At 34.9% G+C, this 15,998-nt stretch overlaps 4 protein-coding genes and 1 long non-coding RNA gene across 5 annotated transcripts in view; 2 read left to right on the top strand and 3 right to left on the bottom strand.

Moving 5' to 3' along the window:
• The first annotated feature begins 363 nt into the window (after nt 1-363).
• Nucleotides 364-4,703, top strand: LOC107625747 (GDSL esterase/lipase WDL1). The gene is made up of 6 exons (XM_016328452.3): nt 364-619; nt 1,645-1,722; nt 2,137-2,277; nt 3,046-3,122; nt 4,025-4,174; nt 4,307-4,703. The coding sequence occupies exons 1-6, from the start codon at nt 476-478 to the stop codon at nt 4,518-4,520; spliced, it is 804 nt and encodes a 267-aa protein (XP_016183938.1). The 5' UTR covers nt 364-475; the 3' UTR covers nt 4,521-4,703.
• A 399-nt stretch (nt 4,704-5,102) lies between these two features.
• LOC107625746 (LMBR1-like membrane protein) lies at nt 5,103-10,856 on the bottom strand. The gene is made up of 14 exons (XM_021116197.2): nt 10,054-10,856; nt 9,599-9,684; nt 8,793-8,908; nt 8,538-8,648; nt 8,299-8,397; nt 8,068-8,190; nt 7,806-7,868; nt 7,656-7,720; nt 6,932-7,041; nt 6,710-6,824; nt 6,549-6,614; nt 6,104-6,214; nt 5,664-5,730; nt 5,103-5,571 (listed from the first exon to the last, which is right to left on the bottom strand). The coding sequence occupies exons 1-14, from the start codon at nt 10,401-10,403 to the stop codon at nt 5,524-5,526; spliced, it is 1,530 nt and encodes a 509-aa protein (XP_020971856.1). The 5' UTR covers nt 10,404-10,856; the 3' UTR covers nt 5,103-5,523.
• A 927-nt stretch (nt 10,857-11,783) lies between these two features.
• On the top strand, nt 11,784-13,050 carry LOC148575184 (protein FAR1-RELATED SEQUENCE 5-like). The gene is made up of 2 exons (XM_088504553.1): nt 11,784-11,861; nt 12,346-13,050. The coding sequence occupies exons 1-2, from the start codon at nt 11,784-11,786 to the stop codon at nt 13,048-13,050; spliced, it is 783 nt and encodes a 260-aa protein (XP_088360679.1).
• A 781-nt stretch (nt 13,051-13,831) lies between these two features.
• LOC148575183 (uncharacterized) lies at nt 13,832-14,410 on the bottom strand. The gene is made up of 4 exons (XM_088503758.1): nt 14,334-14,410; nt 14,181-14,246; nt 14,034-14,102; nt 13,832-13,958 (listed from the first exon to the last, which is right to left on the bottom strand). Exons 1-4 carry the CDS (start codon nt 14,408-14,410, stop codon nt 13,832-13,834), a joined length of 339 nt encoding a protein of 112 aa, XP_088359884.1.
• A 199-nt stretch (nt 14,411-14,609) lies between these two features.
• The window catches only part of LOC110267971 (uncharacterized), a 110,981-nt gene continuing 109,592 nt past the window's right edge, over nt 14,610-15,998 (bottom strand). Inside the window, exons 3-5 of the long non-coding RNA XR_002355958.2 lie at nt 15,512-15,786; nt 14,905-15,398; nt 14,610-14,832 (exon numbers count right to left, since the gene is read on the bottom strand). This is a non-coding gene — a long non-coding RNA (uncharacterized LOC110267971). The remainder of the gene's footprint in view (nt 14,833-14,904; nt 15,399-15,511; nt 15,787-15,998) is intronic.

The raw sequence follows: 15,998 nt of genomic DNA, 5'->3' as shown, positions 1-15,998 counted from the left end.
AATTACACCATTATTCAATTATTATAAATAAAAAAATAATAAGAACATCTCCAATACTAATTTTAATTTTATTTTATTTAAAATTTTATAAAAATATTTATAAAATTATATATTATAGATAATAATTTAAATTTAAAAATAAAATTTGTTCTTTTAATATTTAGTATTAGTTTAATTAAAATTTTATATTATTTTATTAACATATTTATTCAAATAACAAAATTTTATTGATTCTTGATGATACTAAATATCAATTTTATTTTATAAATTAATTTCAGGCAAATTTTAATTTTGAATTAATTTACTTATCAAAAATATAAAAAATAATAGTCTACAAACACTCTACTAGAGATATCAAAGACTGTGATGTTGACAACAAGAGAAGACACTAAAATTAAAAATACATAAATAAATAACAGATCAGAATCATGTTCGTCTATAAATTTGCTATATGGCAGTGCCAGTGTAATATTATATGCGAGAGAGAGAGAGAGAGAGAGAGAGAGAGATGGTAGGACCTGTGAGGCCTGAATTTGTGTTGTTTGGTTCATCCATTGTTCAACTTAGTTTTGGTGATGAAGGTTGGGGATCTATTCTTGCCAATTTGTATGCTCGCAAGGTACTTAGTTTATATAATTTGATTAATTTAATTTCATGTTACTATATATTCTATTTATCTTCTTGTTAATTAATTAAACTTTGATGAATGAATGAATGATTGAAATCTCATAAAGTTTAGAACTTGTTGACTTTTGGTTACATGCATGTTGTGTTGACATAGGCCATGATGAAATGTCTGCAATTCATCTTTCAGATATATACGTATGTGCAGCGTGTGGTTCTTGTGATTTGTGGACATGAGTATGACCCATTATTATTGAGATTTGTTACACTAATTAAGTAATTATTATCATATGAGTGATTAAAACTTAAGGGACAGGTTTAATCTCCAAGATTAATATGATGGCATCACTAGTTCGTCCATTTCTCAAAGATGAAGAGACTAAAGAACGAACTTGTGATGATGGAATAGACACTAGTGAATTTCTTGTGTGTTTGAATCGAAATCAATTTTTATTTTATTATTATTTTTAATCTTGATATGAGAAATAATTAATCTATCAGAACAAACATACTTATTTTCTCTGGGAGCACTTAAGAACTTCTCTGTTGTAATAAGATTTGGATTCGTATGACAGAGACAAAAGGAAAAAAGAAAAAGTTTCTCCAAAAACATGATTATTGAATTCAATGGAGTAGTTGCAACTTGTATGTTAGGGAAAAAAATATTCCAATATTACACTAACTTGGATGCTAAAAAAAATTCCTTAAGTAATGGTGGTCACTTTCTTGGTGGAAATCGAAAAAATAAAGACAAACCTGAATTATTGAGGAATATAATATCCTTATCTGAATTGAAGTCATATTAATGACTATATTGTGTGATTTTTTAGTTGGTGGTGGTCCTTCGGCACTCCACATATAATTTGAATAATGCCATATTGTTGGAAAGAGACTGATTTTGGAGTACATACACATCTAAATTACCCTAAACTCAGTTTGTGAAAAAAAAAAAAGAAAGTTAATTTACATTGATATTATGGTTCTCCAACTTAGTTGAATTCACTCATCTAACTGACTTAGGCTGATATAGTCCTGCGAGGATACTCCGGTTGGAATTCAAGACGCGCTTTGGAGGTTCTTGATAAAGTATTTCCCAAGGTAACTAATTGAATCCTTAATGCATGTTTTTGTTACATATTATATAGCTTGAATAATCTTAGTTCAATATTGTCGATCTAAAATGATTTTATACCGACATCAAACCATGTATTACCACATCGATATCCAGGAATTGTTGTTTTTGGCATTAACTATCCTTGAATGATTATGTGATGCCCTCAAACAGCCTTAGAATAAAATCTATTCCGAATCAATTCAAGTAGGCAATGATTTATTTATGGATAAAGTATATATTTTGTCGTTAAAGTTTGTTAAAAGTTTCAATAATATCCGTAAGTTTTATTTTGTTTCAAAAGTTTTGGATTTGCATCAGATATATCCCGGACAACTAATTTTTCAAAAAATTTAGGACTAATTCAAAGAGGCAATGATTTATTTATTTATTGAACTCAGGATGCCAATGTACAACCATCATTAGTAATTGTTTACTTTGGTGGCAATGATTCGGTTCGACCAAACCCACATGGTCTTGGTTCTCATGTACCCCTTCAAGAATACAAGGAAAATATGAGGAAGATAGCCATCCATCTTAAGGTAGAAACACCTTTCTTTCTTTCACACTAGATTACTACTTTGACATCATCTGAAATTAGAATAAAATAAACCTCTAATCTTGTCTCAAACAAAAAATATAGAAAACAAAATCGTCCTTCAAGACGCTGAAATAACAAATTACCTTTTTACTATTAAAAAAAAAGAGTGATAATTAGGATTAGTTTGGTAAAACTTTTTGAAGAGGTGCTTAATTATATTTTTTAAAAGCACAAGTTCTTTATTTTGTGTTTGGTAAATCGAAAAGACTATGTGTTTGTGTTTGTGCTTACAACTTGTAAAAGAAAGAGGTGTTTTTAAAAGCACCTTTCAAAATTGGCTTATACTTATCAAAATTAAAAATTCTAATATAATCTCATACATTAATTAATTTTCAAATTTAACTTTTATATTTATGTCTATTATTAGTTCTTTTTAATTTTAAAAGTTATTTTACCAAAGTCGTGCTTGTATTTATTAAAAGTTATCCAAGTGCTATAGTTTTTAAAAAGCTGTCTTTTAAAAAACACCTTTCATAAGGTACTATCGAAAAGAAAAAGTTTTACAAAACCAAGCTTTTGTCTTTTTATTAGTACCAAATCAATAGTGAGAGAGAAATTTATCATTTTCGAATCTAGAAGTTCTACTCGATTTTTATTGTTTTTGGGACAAGATTGGTGAAGTTTATTTAAACTAATTAAAAGTAAAATATATTTGTGTATTACTTCTCATATCCATTGCTACTAATCTCACCTCATTAATGCTTTCCAGAGCTTGTCGAAGAAAACTCGCCTAATATTTCTGAGTTCTCCACCCATCAACGAGGAACAAATCCGCAGTACACTCAGGTTTTGTCCACAATTTTTTGTTATTTGTGTTTTAATAGAGATGCTTGCACTTCTACTAATAGGTTCCTCAAACCTTCTAAGATTAACATTAACATTATTGTCACTTATTGCATTATGAAGCTAGTAGATCTTTTAATTTGTAGGTTGGATCTTTTGCGACTATATAACCATCTCATCAAAGAGTTTTAAGTTATTAGATACACAAATAATTTTCTTCTTAACAAGGCCTGCTTAACAAGGATATAAGCTTTGATGCTATGAATTCAGTGACTACTAATGACTATAAGTTGACTAACAAATCTAAATTTAACTCATCTATGGTGACTGCAGTAGACAAAATAAGACATTGGGTTGACAATTCACCAACCAACCCAAATGCTTCTAACGAATTAAATCAATTTGTTTTCAATTTTTTATTTTTATTTAAAAATCTTCTAATTTTTTTTTACAAAATTCTGTTTAATGTGAAAAGTAATTAAAAACGGTCTTGATAATCTACTGTGGTAAAATACTAAAAACTGAGCCATCAAGAAGATAAGTTGGTCAAATAAAATCACTACCCTCCACGTCTCAATATAATAGGATAGATATTTGTAGTCACATAGACAGGTGACTTTTATCTTCAGCATAGACGGCACCATTTTATGAACTGTCTATCTCAAATGATTAAGTTGTTCACTAGACAAACATAGATGATTTATATGTATCAGCAACCCTCTTGTTTTTGTACCCTTGTCATCATTCAGGGTCAGGCATATATATGTCATAAAGTCCAAGCTTATGATATAAAAATCAAACTTTTGAGGAAAAAGTTTTTATGACAGATTAGCTTAGGTAAAAGCTTATTTTCCGATACATTTTAATCTTGAACTCTAATGAACTAATGATTGAACCAAAACCAGTAAACAACTGGGGGATTTAGGAAGGACAAACGAATCCTGTCGAATATATTCCGAAGCATGTTTGGAGGTGTGCCGCGAGATGAATGTCGAGGCCATTGATCTCTGGTCTGCACTACAGAAAAGGAATGACTGGTTAAATGTTTGCTTCAAGTAAGTATGCCAATCACGTTCATACTTTCGCCTTAAGGGGTGTCTATATGTTGAGGTCATAAAGAAGTCTTAAAGAGTAAACTTGAAAAACAGTTAAAATCTTGCTTCATTTGTTTGCATGGTGTTTGACAGGGATGGGATTCATCTAGCATCTGAAGGAAGCAAGATTGTGGCAAAAGAGATATTGAAGGTTCTTAGAGAAGCAGACTGGGAACCTAGTTTGTACTGGAAGTCAATGGCAACAGAATTTTCAGAAGACTCACCATATGATCCAACTGGTGTTGATGCAAAGACCCCTATAAATGTTTCTAATTGGATCTTCCAGGAAAGTTTTCAATGGGACTAGAGTTTTAGCAGTGTTTCATGAAATAAGGTGTTAATAAATCTTGAGACAAGTTTATTCGTGGTTTTGGGAATGCCTAGCGTCAACTCTGTTTCATCAATTTGTGACGTTAATGTACTTAATTACTTATATTCTTGCTTTATGCTGCAAGCCATATAATATAAACCACTGGGTTTTGCATCCAAATAAGTAAATTATAGATGATTGTGTTGAGAGTCTTTTCCTCAAGTAAGATTGTGAAAAACAAAAGTAATGCAGTCTAGAATATTCCTATGATTGCTGAGAAGTCAAGTGTAAACAATTTTTAAAAATTTCTGAACCAAGGACGCGGAATTTGAAATGCAAGATCAAGTGGGTGACACTTATGCCAATCCACAACACCAGAAAAATGGTCGATTGCTGTGTCAGTTTATCATTTTACTGACATCTAATTATACATTCTCAACTTAATAGCCATTTAAACAAAAGGGGTTAACTAGATAAATAATTGAGGGGGAAAAAAGAGGAAGAAAAGTACAGCACAATTAAACTAAAAAAAATAAAATAATCCCCTATCAACACTATGAACATGCCTACAAAAACAGATGGAGCATAAAAAGGCAACTGGTACAACTTTCTGTTTGGTAAGATTTGAATTACATCAAAGTCTTCTAGAAACCCAGGAGATACGTGTGCACAAGATATTCAATTACAGAATCAGAAGAATGGGTAACACAAACCAAGCAACAGAATAATACATACAAAAGGTGTGAGAAGAAAGAATGAAGACACCTCAGTGACAACACAGGCACCCCATCTTAATGATTGATTACACTGCAGGAATATGCTTCTATTCGGATTATGTTTCAGCCTAACTCTATATTAGCATTCAAGATACATCATAAACAAAACTAGGCCATAACACATCCGAATACTAAAAACCATTCTAAATGATATATGATGTGACAATGATTGTACAATGGGATCCCTTCAGAAGACACTGTTCCATACTCTTTAGACCATTACCTCATGAAGACAATTGGAACCTGCCACTAGGCTTTCTTCTTCTCCATCCCTGACATTTTCCAAATTCAAAAGCCATTCAGCATCACCAATATTAACAAGAATAAAAGAGAGGAAGGAAAAATTTTAAAGCCACAAACTTACAAAGATAAGATAATACACAAATGTCAATCCAGCCAACACAACAAATGCGATCTGAAATACGTTGTACCTGTGACGTAGCAGCCATTTTGTCAGGTTATATATAAGCAAAGTATAGACAAAGGAAAAAATAATACAAGTAAATATTCATAACATTCCTAATATGAACATCATATAAGTTATTGATGCAACACACAAATGTAGCCATTAAATGGTGAACACTGAATCAAATATTTACTGTGAACACTGATCCAATATATTTTGGGTGTGTGAATACTATTATACATACAAAACCTAGTGGAATAAGACGTTGTTGTTGTTATAGTACAAGAAAAAAAAGTAGACCATCCCACTGTGCGGTATATATTTGCAAACTATTAAAAGGTTCCACATTTGCCCTTAAAAGGACACAGGAAAGTGAAAAAAATTCCGGCTCTACTCACTTGTACAAATATTTAATTCCACGCAGAGACTCCAAGGTGTGGCCAAATATTTCCTGTGCTGCAGTTGCTTGGGCATAGTAGGCAAATGCTGTCGCACAGAACTGGATCACACTGAAACAGTGAAATAATTGAACATTATTAGCAGTTTAGTCAAAGCACATGAAAGCATGAAAAGTGCCCGACGCAAACCATACCATATACAGCGCTATTTATTAAGCTCCTGATAACCAAACTACTGACAAAATCAAATTGAAAATAATAATAATAATAATTCAACTTAAAAATTTCTAGGTGAAAATCAAAGCCTACATTTCTTTAACACCGCTAATGTATTCTTTTAAAACTTGAACTTCCTACTATATGTGACCAAAGAAGAATAAAAATCACTATTGTGAACGTAAATCTGTAGATGGCAACCCATTGGGATGAGTAACACATTACGTACCTGATGGAGCAGAGAAGGATAAGGCCCACATTAAACAGAAAAGAGTTCATGAGAGTTGCTCCCCATCTGGCATAGGTAACATATTGAGTGATTAATATAAGTATTATGGGACAAAGAGAAACAAGCTACTAAAATGATAGATTTAACAACTATTTGATTACTTCATAGGATGTATAGTAATGAAAACTAGTCTCAGCCCTAGCATTGTTGCACCAGCAATAACAGCAAGCAAAAGGTAGAAGCAGAAAAATGCAAACGCGGCTGTTCCCAGAAGACCTGATGAAAGCAGTATACATATTATTCAGAATAACTAAATAAGGCATAATGTAATTTATATAGCTTATGAAATTATAACAAAAAAAGGCAGGAGTATTCCGACAAACCCCATATACTATCCAGCTTGATGAAAACTTCATTCAGGAAAGAAGATAGAGGAGGATCGATTAATAGATAGATGATGATATGTGCAACCCATGCCACAGAAACAATAAGCCTGGAACAGTTTTCGAAACTTGAGTTAGAAGAATACAAGAAAAGCATAACACCTGTTTAAGAATAAACAATCTCCATCAGTCACATCCTCGACACTTTCCACAGCAAAAGTTTCCAGGAGATATTACCGTAAACTACCATTGAAATAAATAAAAAAGCGCACACGCGCAAAAACAAAATTTACCTTAAATTAAAAGACCACCCAGAAGATACTTAAATCATTTAAAAATGAACATGAAGAGTAAAATACAAGCCAGGTATAGCACCCTTTTTTATTGGGAAAAAATTCCTGTAATTACACAGGAAACTAGTTTTCATACAAACTTCCATCCCAAAACAGTGATTAAAAACAGACCAAAAAGCATCCTAATCACTATGGATAGTCAACAGCCCCAAATCTAGCACAGATCACAAGAAGAACTATCCACCAAACAACATTCTCTAATTACATGTAAAAGTATAGCTGATTGCTAGACATATTCATTTTCTCTCTCAATCTTACAATGTATTGAGATTAAGTTGAAGGGCATTAGTATAATGGTTTTATTCAGACTAAGAGGATTCCTATTCTTGTCAATTTACAGTTTCAATTTAGTCCAGCAAATTTGGTCTTACCCTAAAATTCCCAAAACAAGCTTTCCCAGATATCCAAGAACTGTTAGTGCCCATGTTGTCTCAGCCTGCATTCATACAGGATCGTAAGAAGGAGAAACACTATTCATCGTTTGTGACTGTAATTCAGAAAGGTAGAAATTCAAGAGCTACCTGTTCGCCTTGTGGGTACATCTCCTCAAGAAGCTTTACATCTTCTTCTAGTTGAAACAATTCCTGCCAAATTAAGTGAGATAGGTAAGTGAAAAACTAGAAGCATATAAACCAGAAGAGCATTTCGTTAACTGCACTGCAGACAACTTTCAAACACAATCTAGAACAGCACACTTCAAATCAAGATATGCAAAGCAGATTCCAACAGGGCTCACATAAAATTTTACACGAAATGCTTGTTAATTCACCAGTATTTGTTTACCTTTTCTACTGACTTCACATTTTTGCGAAATTTCCTACCCTTTGCACCACTTCTTTCTTCTTGATGAAGTGACTCAGCTGCTTTCTTCAGTTCTCTTGCTTTCTTGCCCAGCTCAGTTGCTTCCTACAGTAAACAACCAACCAACCACACCTTAAATATATAAGCATATCATAGAAGAAACAAGCATGTTGTCATTTTTTTTATTTCCTCTTCTATAAGAGCACCCCTCACCTTGATATATTGTGAACGAGTGATAACAGCCTTTGGGCGCCGAATAAATGAAAATATAAGTCCTAATGGAAGACAGGCAATGCCAACACCACCAAATATCTGGATTTAATGGGGATATAACAATGATTAATATCATTAACAGGAGAGTTTAGCCATAAATATGAAATGGCTTGTGAAATTCATTGCTTAAATTAGAAATTTTAACTTTAGATAACAACATTTCTTAAAGAATTACTTACAGCAAAAAGCACAGAACCAACAATAGTAGCAAGAGCAACAACATATTCAGGGAAGGTAGTACGCATGGTCCACGTTTTCTCTGATGAAGGATTAGCCAAATATGCAGAACACTGTTTTCAGGACAAATGCAAAACCAGAATCAGAAACAGCAAAAGAAAAAAAAGAACGAGGAGGAGGAGTTGAAGGATACAGAAATATAATTCCAAAAAGAAACAAGATCCTGTAAAAGGGGGCTATTAGAAAAAAGAAGAGACCTGACGGGCACCATTTCCAAGGCATTGTTGACTGTTACTTAGGCTCCATGAACTTGGAAATGACGTTGTGGAAGAAGAGAGATGCCTGACAGTAAAGTCCACCTTCCCAACAAGCCCTAACAGATCATTCAGAATTTGAGTAGAGACAGTCAGTCAGCGTTTGAGGCTTCAACGTCAAGTAACAATTTATTTTAAAAGTTTACTCAACAAACTGATAATCTAATTGGTCATCATTTGACACTTGGCAGTCAGATTTTAGACTCAATAAGAAATTTTCCACATAATTACTTAGAGGGCAATCCTTGGTGCACAAGTAAGATTGATGTTTGGCAACCTAGTGCTCATGAATTCTGGTAGCAGTGTCAAGGAATGAGTCTCCAAAATGGTGGAGGCTTAAGAACGGTTTCATATTCTAATCTATTGCATTGCCCCTTCATGCAAGAACCAAAGCTTAGAGGCCAACTAAAATGCAAGAACCAAAGGTTTCCTGTGCAGATGCAGCTTTATACGGTCGTCTACTATTATACTGGATTAACATTCATTTGCCTTAATCGTTACACTTAGACAATATATGGCTACTTCATCATAATGTACACCAAACATGTCCAACCACTCAACATTAACAACTGAAGTAAACACAACCATCAATTGAAAAATCCTTATCGTAAACTTACTCACATAACCTATGTAAGACTGTCATCTGGGGTTTTCTACCATCAGAAATGGAATCAAACTATTCCAACCACCCACTATTATAGACTTATATAAAACATAACAAGGAACAAGAGCAAATAAATATGCCATACCGTACAAAATTCCCAGAATGAGAGCACACACGATAGCAGTGGTCACCATCCACAACAATGCACTCCTAATCCTCTTGCCAATACTCCTGCAAAAGCACATAACAAAGAAATGGAAAAGGAAAAAAAATCAAATAAAGCATCAACTTTCTCAAATCAAACTACATTACAAAAACGATCACCATCAAGCCTTTTCCAACTAAAGTCTAAACCATATTAATTTGTGATTCTTTCTACTTTATCGATGTTCTAACTGTTGCAAATTTTCCGCCTTATCATAAGTTGTCAGTAGAAAAAGCGCCAAAGAATCTAAATCATTTTCAACTATTTCGTAATTGTAAGTTCTTAATTCTCTCAACCACGCCACACCATTTTCAAAAGAAAAAGTTCATTAAAAAATTTAAACATAATTTAAAATTTGAAAGGTAAAATCATACAATTAAAACGTGCATACTTACTTGTCTTGGTCGCCTTCATAGTAGAACATTGCGAAAGGAATAACGAAGAAGACAAGCACGGCGTCGACGATGTACACGACGAGCCACAAGGTCTTCATCGGGAGCGTGAGGTTGCACGCACCATTGTAGATCGCGTGGCGACACGCCTGCCGGTTCGCGACATCTGCCGGGAGCATGAGAATGGAGATTGCGGCGACAGAGAGACCGAAAACGACGACGAATTTGGGGAAGTATGCCTGGTTCTTGTCATCAGGATGCTGGTAGTTCACGAGAAGGTACACGTTCACCAGGAACACGATCACGCACACCACGATCGCCACGATCAACAGAGCAAGGTTGAAATCCCCCATTGTCGCCCAATGATTCCGTTTTTTCTCTCCTTCGATTCGAGGCTCTCTTTTTGTCTTTTTTTTTTTTTTATGAAAGAAGTTTTTTGGGGTTTCGAATCGGAAGAGAATGGAGAATTTGGGGATTTAGGGTTAGGGTTTCGGGAGAAGGGATCGTGGTGGTGGATCGGAGGAAGAAGAATAGAAGAGAATGGCGAAGAGCATTGTCTTTTTGTTATTTTTTTGGTTCCGGTGGGTGGTTTTGAGATGGTGGAGATGGAATTACTATTTGACCATGCGAGGGTAGATGGATATCACTAGCGGTTTGAGGGTATTGATGTAAAATCATAGGAACTTTTTTTTTTCCTTTTTCTTTTTTGATTTAATTTTAGGTTTTGTTAGAGAAGAAGAGATAAAAGAGGAGAGAGGCAATCTGTGCTGAGTTTGAACACAGGCTGTACTGAGACGGGGTGAGGTTGTAACTGACGCTTACGATATTTCTTTTTTTTTTTTCTGTCTATTTTTTTAAAAAAATAAATGGAATTTTTTAAAATAAAGAAATTAAATTATTTATACGGTTAATATAAATAATAATGTTGATTTTGTTTGTGATGATAATAAAATTAAATCATCAGACAATTAAAAATATAATATAATGTAAAATTTTATTTTAAATTAAGATAAATACTAAGATAAATATAAAATTTAATTAATTTATTTTTTTATACTTATTTTCCTGTTTTCTTTTTTCTTTTGGGTGGGTTTGCGTTGTGGGCTTCAGGGCTTGTTAACGTGAAGAGTGGGGGAACCATGTTTTATTTTGAAATAAAAACCGCTTGTAACCTCCACGGCGCTGACAAAGAAATTAAAACACACACTAAGAAAGTGGCCAGAGCTTGTAGTATCAAGTCCAAAAGAAGAGAAAAAAATCTGACAAAAATATGTTGTTTTGCTCACCAAAAAATTATTTTATTTTAGTGGTGAATAGAGAAGTTCAAGTTTATATGTTAAGACCATATGTGATACGGGGTTGTTCGTTGAAGAACAAATTTTATTTACGGAAAAGCTCTGCATACAAGCCATTGTATGCTTTACAAGTTCATTAAACAATAAAATCAAAATACGCGCTCCTCCATATACGTTGATTACACGCGCTATATAAGATCCCGCGTATATCTAACTACCAAATTTAAAATATTTGTTTCTTTCTTCGTTATTTTGAGATTTGGTTGTTCTTCTTCTCGCGCGTCTTCCCTCCTTCTTCTCCATCGTTCTTTTCCTCTCCTTTTCTCACTGGTATGTTCTTCGTTTACGTTACCTTTTTCTCTCTCTGCAACTCGAGCTTCGTTTTCTATTTTGATTTGTTGTTTTCTGAAATCAAAGTTTGAACTCGTTTTGAAGATAATGGATCATTCAACCTCAGATTGTCAGCTGAATCCAGGCGAAGTGGATTATGAATTTGAATCTAACGAAGTTCTTGAGGTTTGATTTATATAATGAATTTTCTTTCAGTAATTTGTATAGCATTGTGTAGTTGAAAAATTGCTGAACATTGACTGTGAATCTAACACGTTAACATGAATCTGTCGATTCAATATATTAGTTGTGATTAATTACCTGGAATTTATAGCAGACACTCGAGTGTAGATCAGGTCTTTTTTTGGGTGTATTCTTGCTTGAAGTGTGGGTGTATCTACAGTACTGATTTTGTTATTTTAATTGAGTTATTGTTGTTCAGGTGTATTATATCAGACATGATTGGGTGTGTTTTTAGTTTTTGACATGGTGTATTCTGCAGCCTGTGTATTTACAGTTTATGGCTTTAAAGGTCATTGTGTAGTTGAGTTGTTGCAGTTCGGGTGTATCATATTAGGCATGATTGGGTGTATTTGAATCATATCTATGGGTGTATTCACAGTTTCTGACACGGTGTATTGTGCAGCCTCTCTCGGTTGTTGATGACGAGCTTGTTCCGAAGGTTGGAATGACCTTTACCACCCTTGAAGATGCTGGAAAATTTTACAGGAACTACGCCAAGGCTGCAGGTTTCTCTACAAGAGTTCGGTGCACAAATAGGAAGGGAAACGAGATTAAGAATCAACTGATTACATGTAGCAGAGAGGGAAAATGGAAATCTAAAATATCTCCGACCGAGAAGACCAATCCGACAGCCGGTTTAAACTGTCCTGCAAGAATTTATATACACACATTGAAGGATGTCGGTGCTTGGATCATTTCAAAGGTTGTGCTCGATCATTCACACCCCTGCTGTCCAAGCAAAACAGAGATGCTCAAACAGCACAGGGAACTAAGCATGTCCATTCGTCGTACAATAGAGAATAACGAGGAGGCCGGTATCAGACCAAGCAAAACCTACCAATCATTTGTTGCGGCTGCCGGGGGTCACCGTGAGTTACATTTTATCGAAAAGGATGTGAGGAATTATATTACCAGGGAAGTGCGGAATGTTTCCGAACAAGAAGATGCAAAGGAATTCGGGAAATATTTGTTAAGAATGAAAGAAAAGAATCAGAATTTCTTTTTTGAGCTCCAACTCGAAGAGGATCAATCGATTAAGCTGGCTTTTTGGGCCGATGCAAGAAGCAGAGCTGCCTTTGAGTATTTCGGAGACGTCATTTCATTCGACACCACTTACAATACAAACAGGTAACAAACTGTCCCTGTTTATGATGCTAAATTAATGTATTTTTACGAATCCACAGCAGAGGTGTATATTGGCTGTTCCATTGGGTGTATACGAAGCATTTGTTGGGTGTACCTAATGATTTTGCATTCTGGACCATGGTAATTTGTTTCAGGTATAATTTGGTCTGTGGTTCTTTTGTCGGGGTGAATCACCACGGTCAGTCAACACTTCTCGGATGCTCTTTGATGAAGAACGAAGAAATTGAATCATTCAAATGGTTATTTCAATGCTGGCTTCGTTGCATGGGAGGAAACGCTCCGAAAGGGTTTCTCACCGATCAGTGTGCATCAATGAAAAGGGCTTTAGAGGCCTGTATGCCAACAACAGTTCACCGTTGGTGTATTTGGCACATCATGAAGAAGATTCCAAGCAAATTAAACGGGTACAAGGGACATGCCGATATTGAACAAGAAATGAGCCATGTTGTTTAGAACTCTCATAGCAAAGACTCATTCGATAGGAATTGGAACGATTTTCTGCTGAATTTTGGTCTTGCGGACAACAAGTGACTTTCAGGTAATGTCTTTTTAAAATCTGCAGCAGAGGTGTAAATTGCATGTTCCCTCGGGTGTATTTATAGTCTGTGTTTGGGTGTATTATGCAGATCTGTACGAAGACCGTCACATATGGGTTCCTATCTATCTGGGTCGCAGGTCAGGTTGGTTCTTACGTTTCAGACGACACATAGCGACCTTCTGTCGATCGCAGGTCAGGTTGGTTCTCCCTGCGAAACAAGAAACAATTATTAGCAAACAAAACACACCAAAATCTGAAATACACAGCCCAGCAAGACATACCCCTCTGCAGCAGATTTATCAACATTTTCCCTTAGCCATTCATCTAGTTCGTCACTTGATATTTCATATGTCTCACTACATTCATAAAAAAAGATGTTAACAAAAATAATTATGATGATAGACGGTAATATAGCTTACGAGGTACTGTACCCGTCAAAGTATTGATCTTCTTTAGGAGGTGAATCCTCCACAACAACTTTTTTCTTTTTTGGTTGTGTTCTGGGTGGAAAAAAAAGAGTACCAATCAGAAATAAAAAATTAATTTTATCACAGAATATTATGCAAAGAAGTGCTTACTTTTTTAGTGTTGTTTTTGTTTTTTTCTTTTTCTTCTCCTTCTCTGCAGGTGATGATTCTTCGCTCCTATAAGTTAATAATAGACACTTCAGTTAATACACAAAATCTTTATAATGAAGCCAAAAGAAAGGAGTAATAATTTCAGGACATTACTCATCACTTGGTTCAGATTCAGATTCTGAATCAGAATCTGACTCCTCTTGCCTCTGCTTTCTTTTTCTGGAGTCCATTCTGGAAGGCAAACAATCATTATTTAGAACATACTAAAAATACACCCAAATGAATTCACAAGATACACCCAACTGAATATACAATATACACCCAACGCAGCAAACGAACACACCTAGCTTAATAAACTACATACACCCAACGTGATCAACAAAATACACCCAACTTGAAAAAGAAATTACACCCAAGTATGGTACTTACTTTTTTCCCTTTTTGCTGGGGTGTTTTCTTCCTGAATCCTCTGAGTCTTCTTGAGTCTCAGACTCAGAGGTAGAAGTGTCACTGTCAGTAGCTGTTTCTGTCTCCGAAGATGATGTTGGACTCGCCTTTCTTTTTTTGTTTTTTTTATTTCTTGTTTTTTTTCTTTTTTTTCTTTTTTTTTCATTTTTTCTCTTGCTCTTGTCTCCGCCATCTTCACAATCCCCTGAAACATTAGATATTTTAGCTAGCAGCATTCAGGTAAATAAAATACAAGCAACATATTATGTTTACTTACCAAAATTTCCTCTCTTTCTGCAGTCATTCTTTCCACCAACTGCTCCTTAGTCCAGTTGGCAATCCAGGACTTTGGTGGTCTTTCAGCCCTCTTCTTGCCTTTGTTTTCTGAAAGATGAAAGTATATTATCATCAGGGTGAAGAGGCAGCCATCAATTGCCTTCTTCTTCTCCTGGTAGTCTGTGATGCCCTTGACCATGAAGGTCAAAACATGTCCCCCCCCCCCCCAGTTTCTCTCCGATATGCCGTCCATCTTAAAAATTGGGGCCAGGTGCACGGGTGATATTTTGTTTATCGTCGTTGGCAAAAGGAACGCCATCTGTATGTAGAGGATGAATATCCTCTTGAACATCAGCCGTTCCTTTTCGTTGCCAACACCGATTTCCATCATTTCATCGGTAAGACTTTTGAGGGTCTTACCCTGGAATCTTCTATAAATTATTTTGTCATCATCAGAAAGTTGCTTATACTCAACTTTCTCAGGAAACAGATTTCCTACAAAAAGGAAAACAACAAAGTATCAAAGTCGGTTCAAATACACCCAAGCATCAACCTTAAATACACCCAAGCATCAACTTAATATACACCTATAATTTTGAGCTAGTTACCTGTTGCATTGATGCCAAGCGTATGACCTATTATTTTGGTGTTATTTGGAAAGAACCATATCCTGTCTTCAGTCTGTTCTCCCCAAGTTTGAAGTTGTTTGCCAGCTCCCTTAACAGTTGGTGATCCACCCTTAGTGGTGGGATGTGCATCAACCCACCGAATCCGAGATCCCTCACAATTGCCTTCTTCTCCTCAGTCATGTTTCTGAACTTATCACTCAGGAGATGTGTGGCACACTTAAGGTCTTTTGTTTGGTTTCTTGCTGCCATTTTCTCTGAAACGAAAAATACACCCAAAGATATCAGTAAGATACACCCATATATATGAGTCAGATACACCCATTAATAACAGTAAGATCCACCCATAGATATGATTCAGATACACTCATTGATAACAGTGAGATACACCCATAGATATGATTCAGATAAATCCATATATATCAGTCAGGTATCAGTCAAACATGCTTCAATATCAAATTAATTGAGA

This window comes from Arachis ipaensis, chromosome B2 (assembly GCF_059453495.1).
Source record: "Arachis ipaensis isolate K30076 ecotype BB chromosome B2, ASM5945349v1, whole genome shotgun sequence".
Classification (NCBI taxonomy): Eukaryota; Viridiplantae; Streptophyta; class Magnoliopsida; order Fabales; family Fabaceae; genus Arachis; species Arachis ipaensis.
Note: the sequence above shows the minus strand (reverse complement) of the source record. Positions and strands in the feature narration are given on the sequence as shown.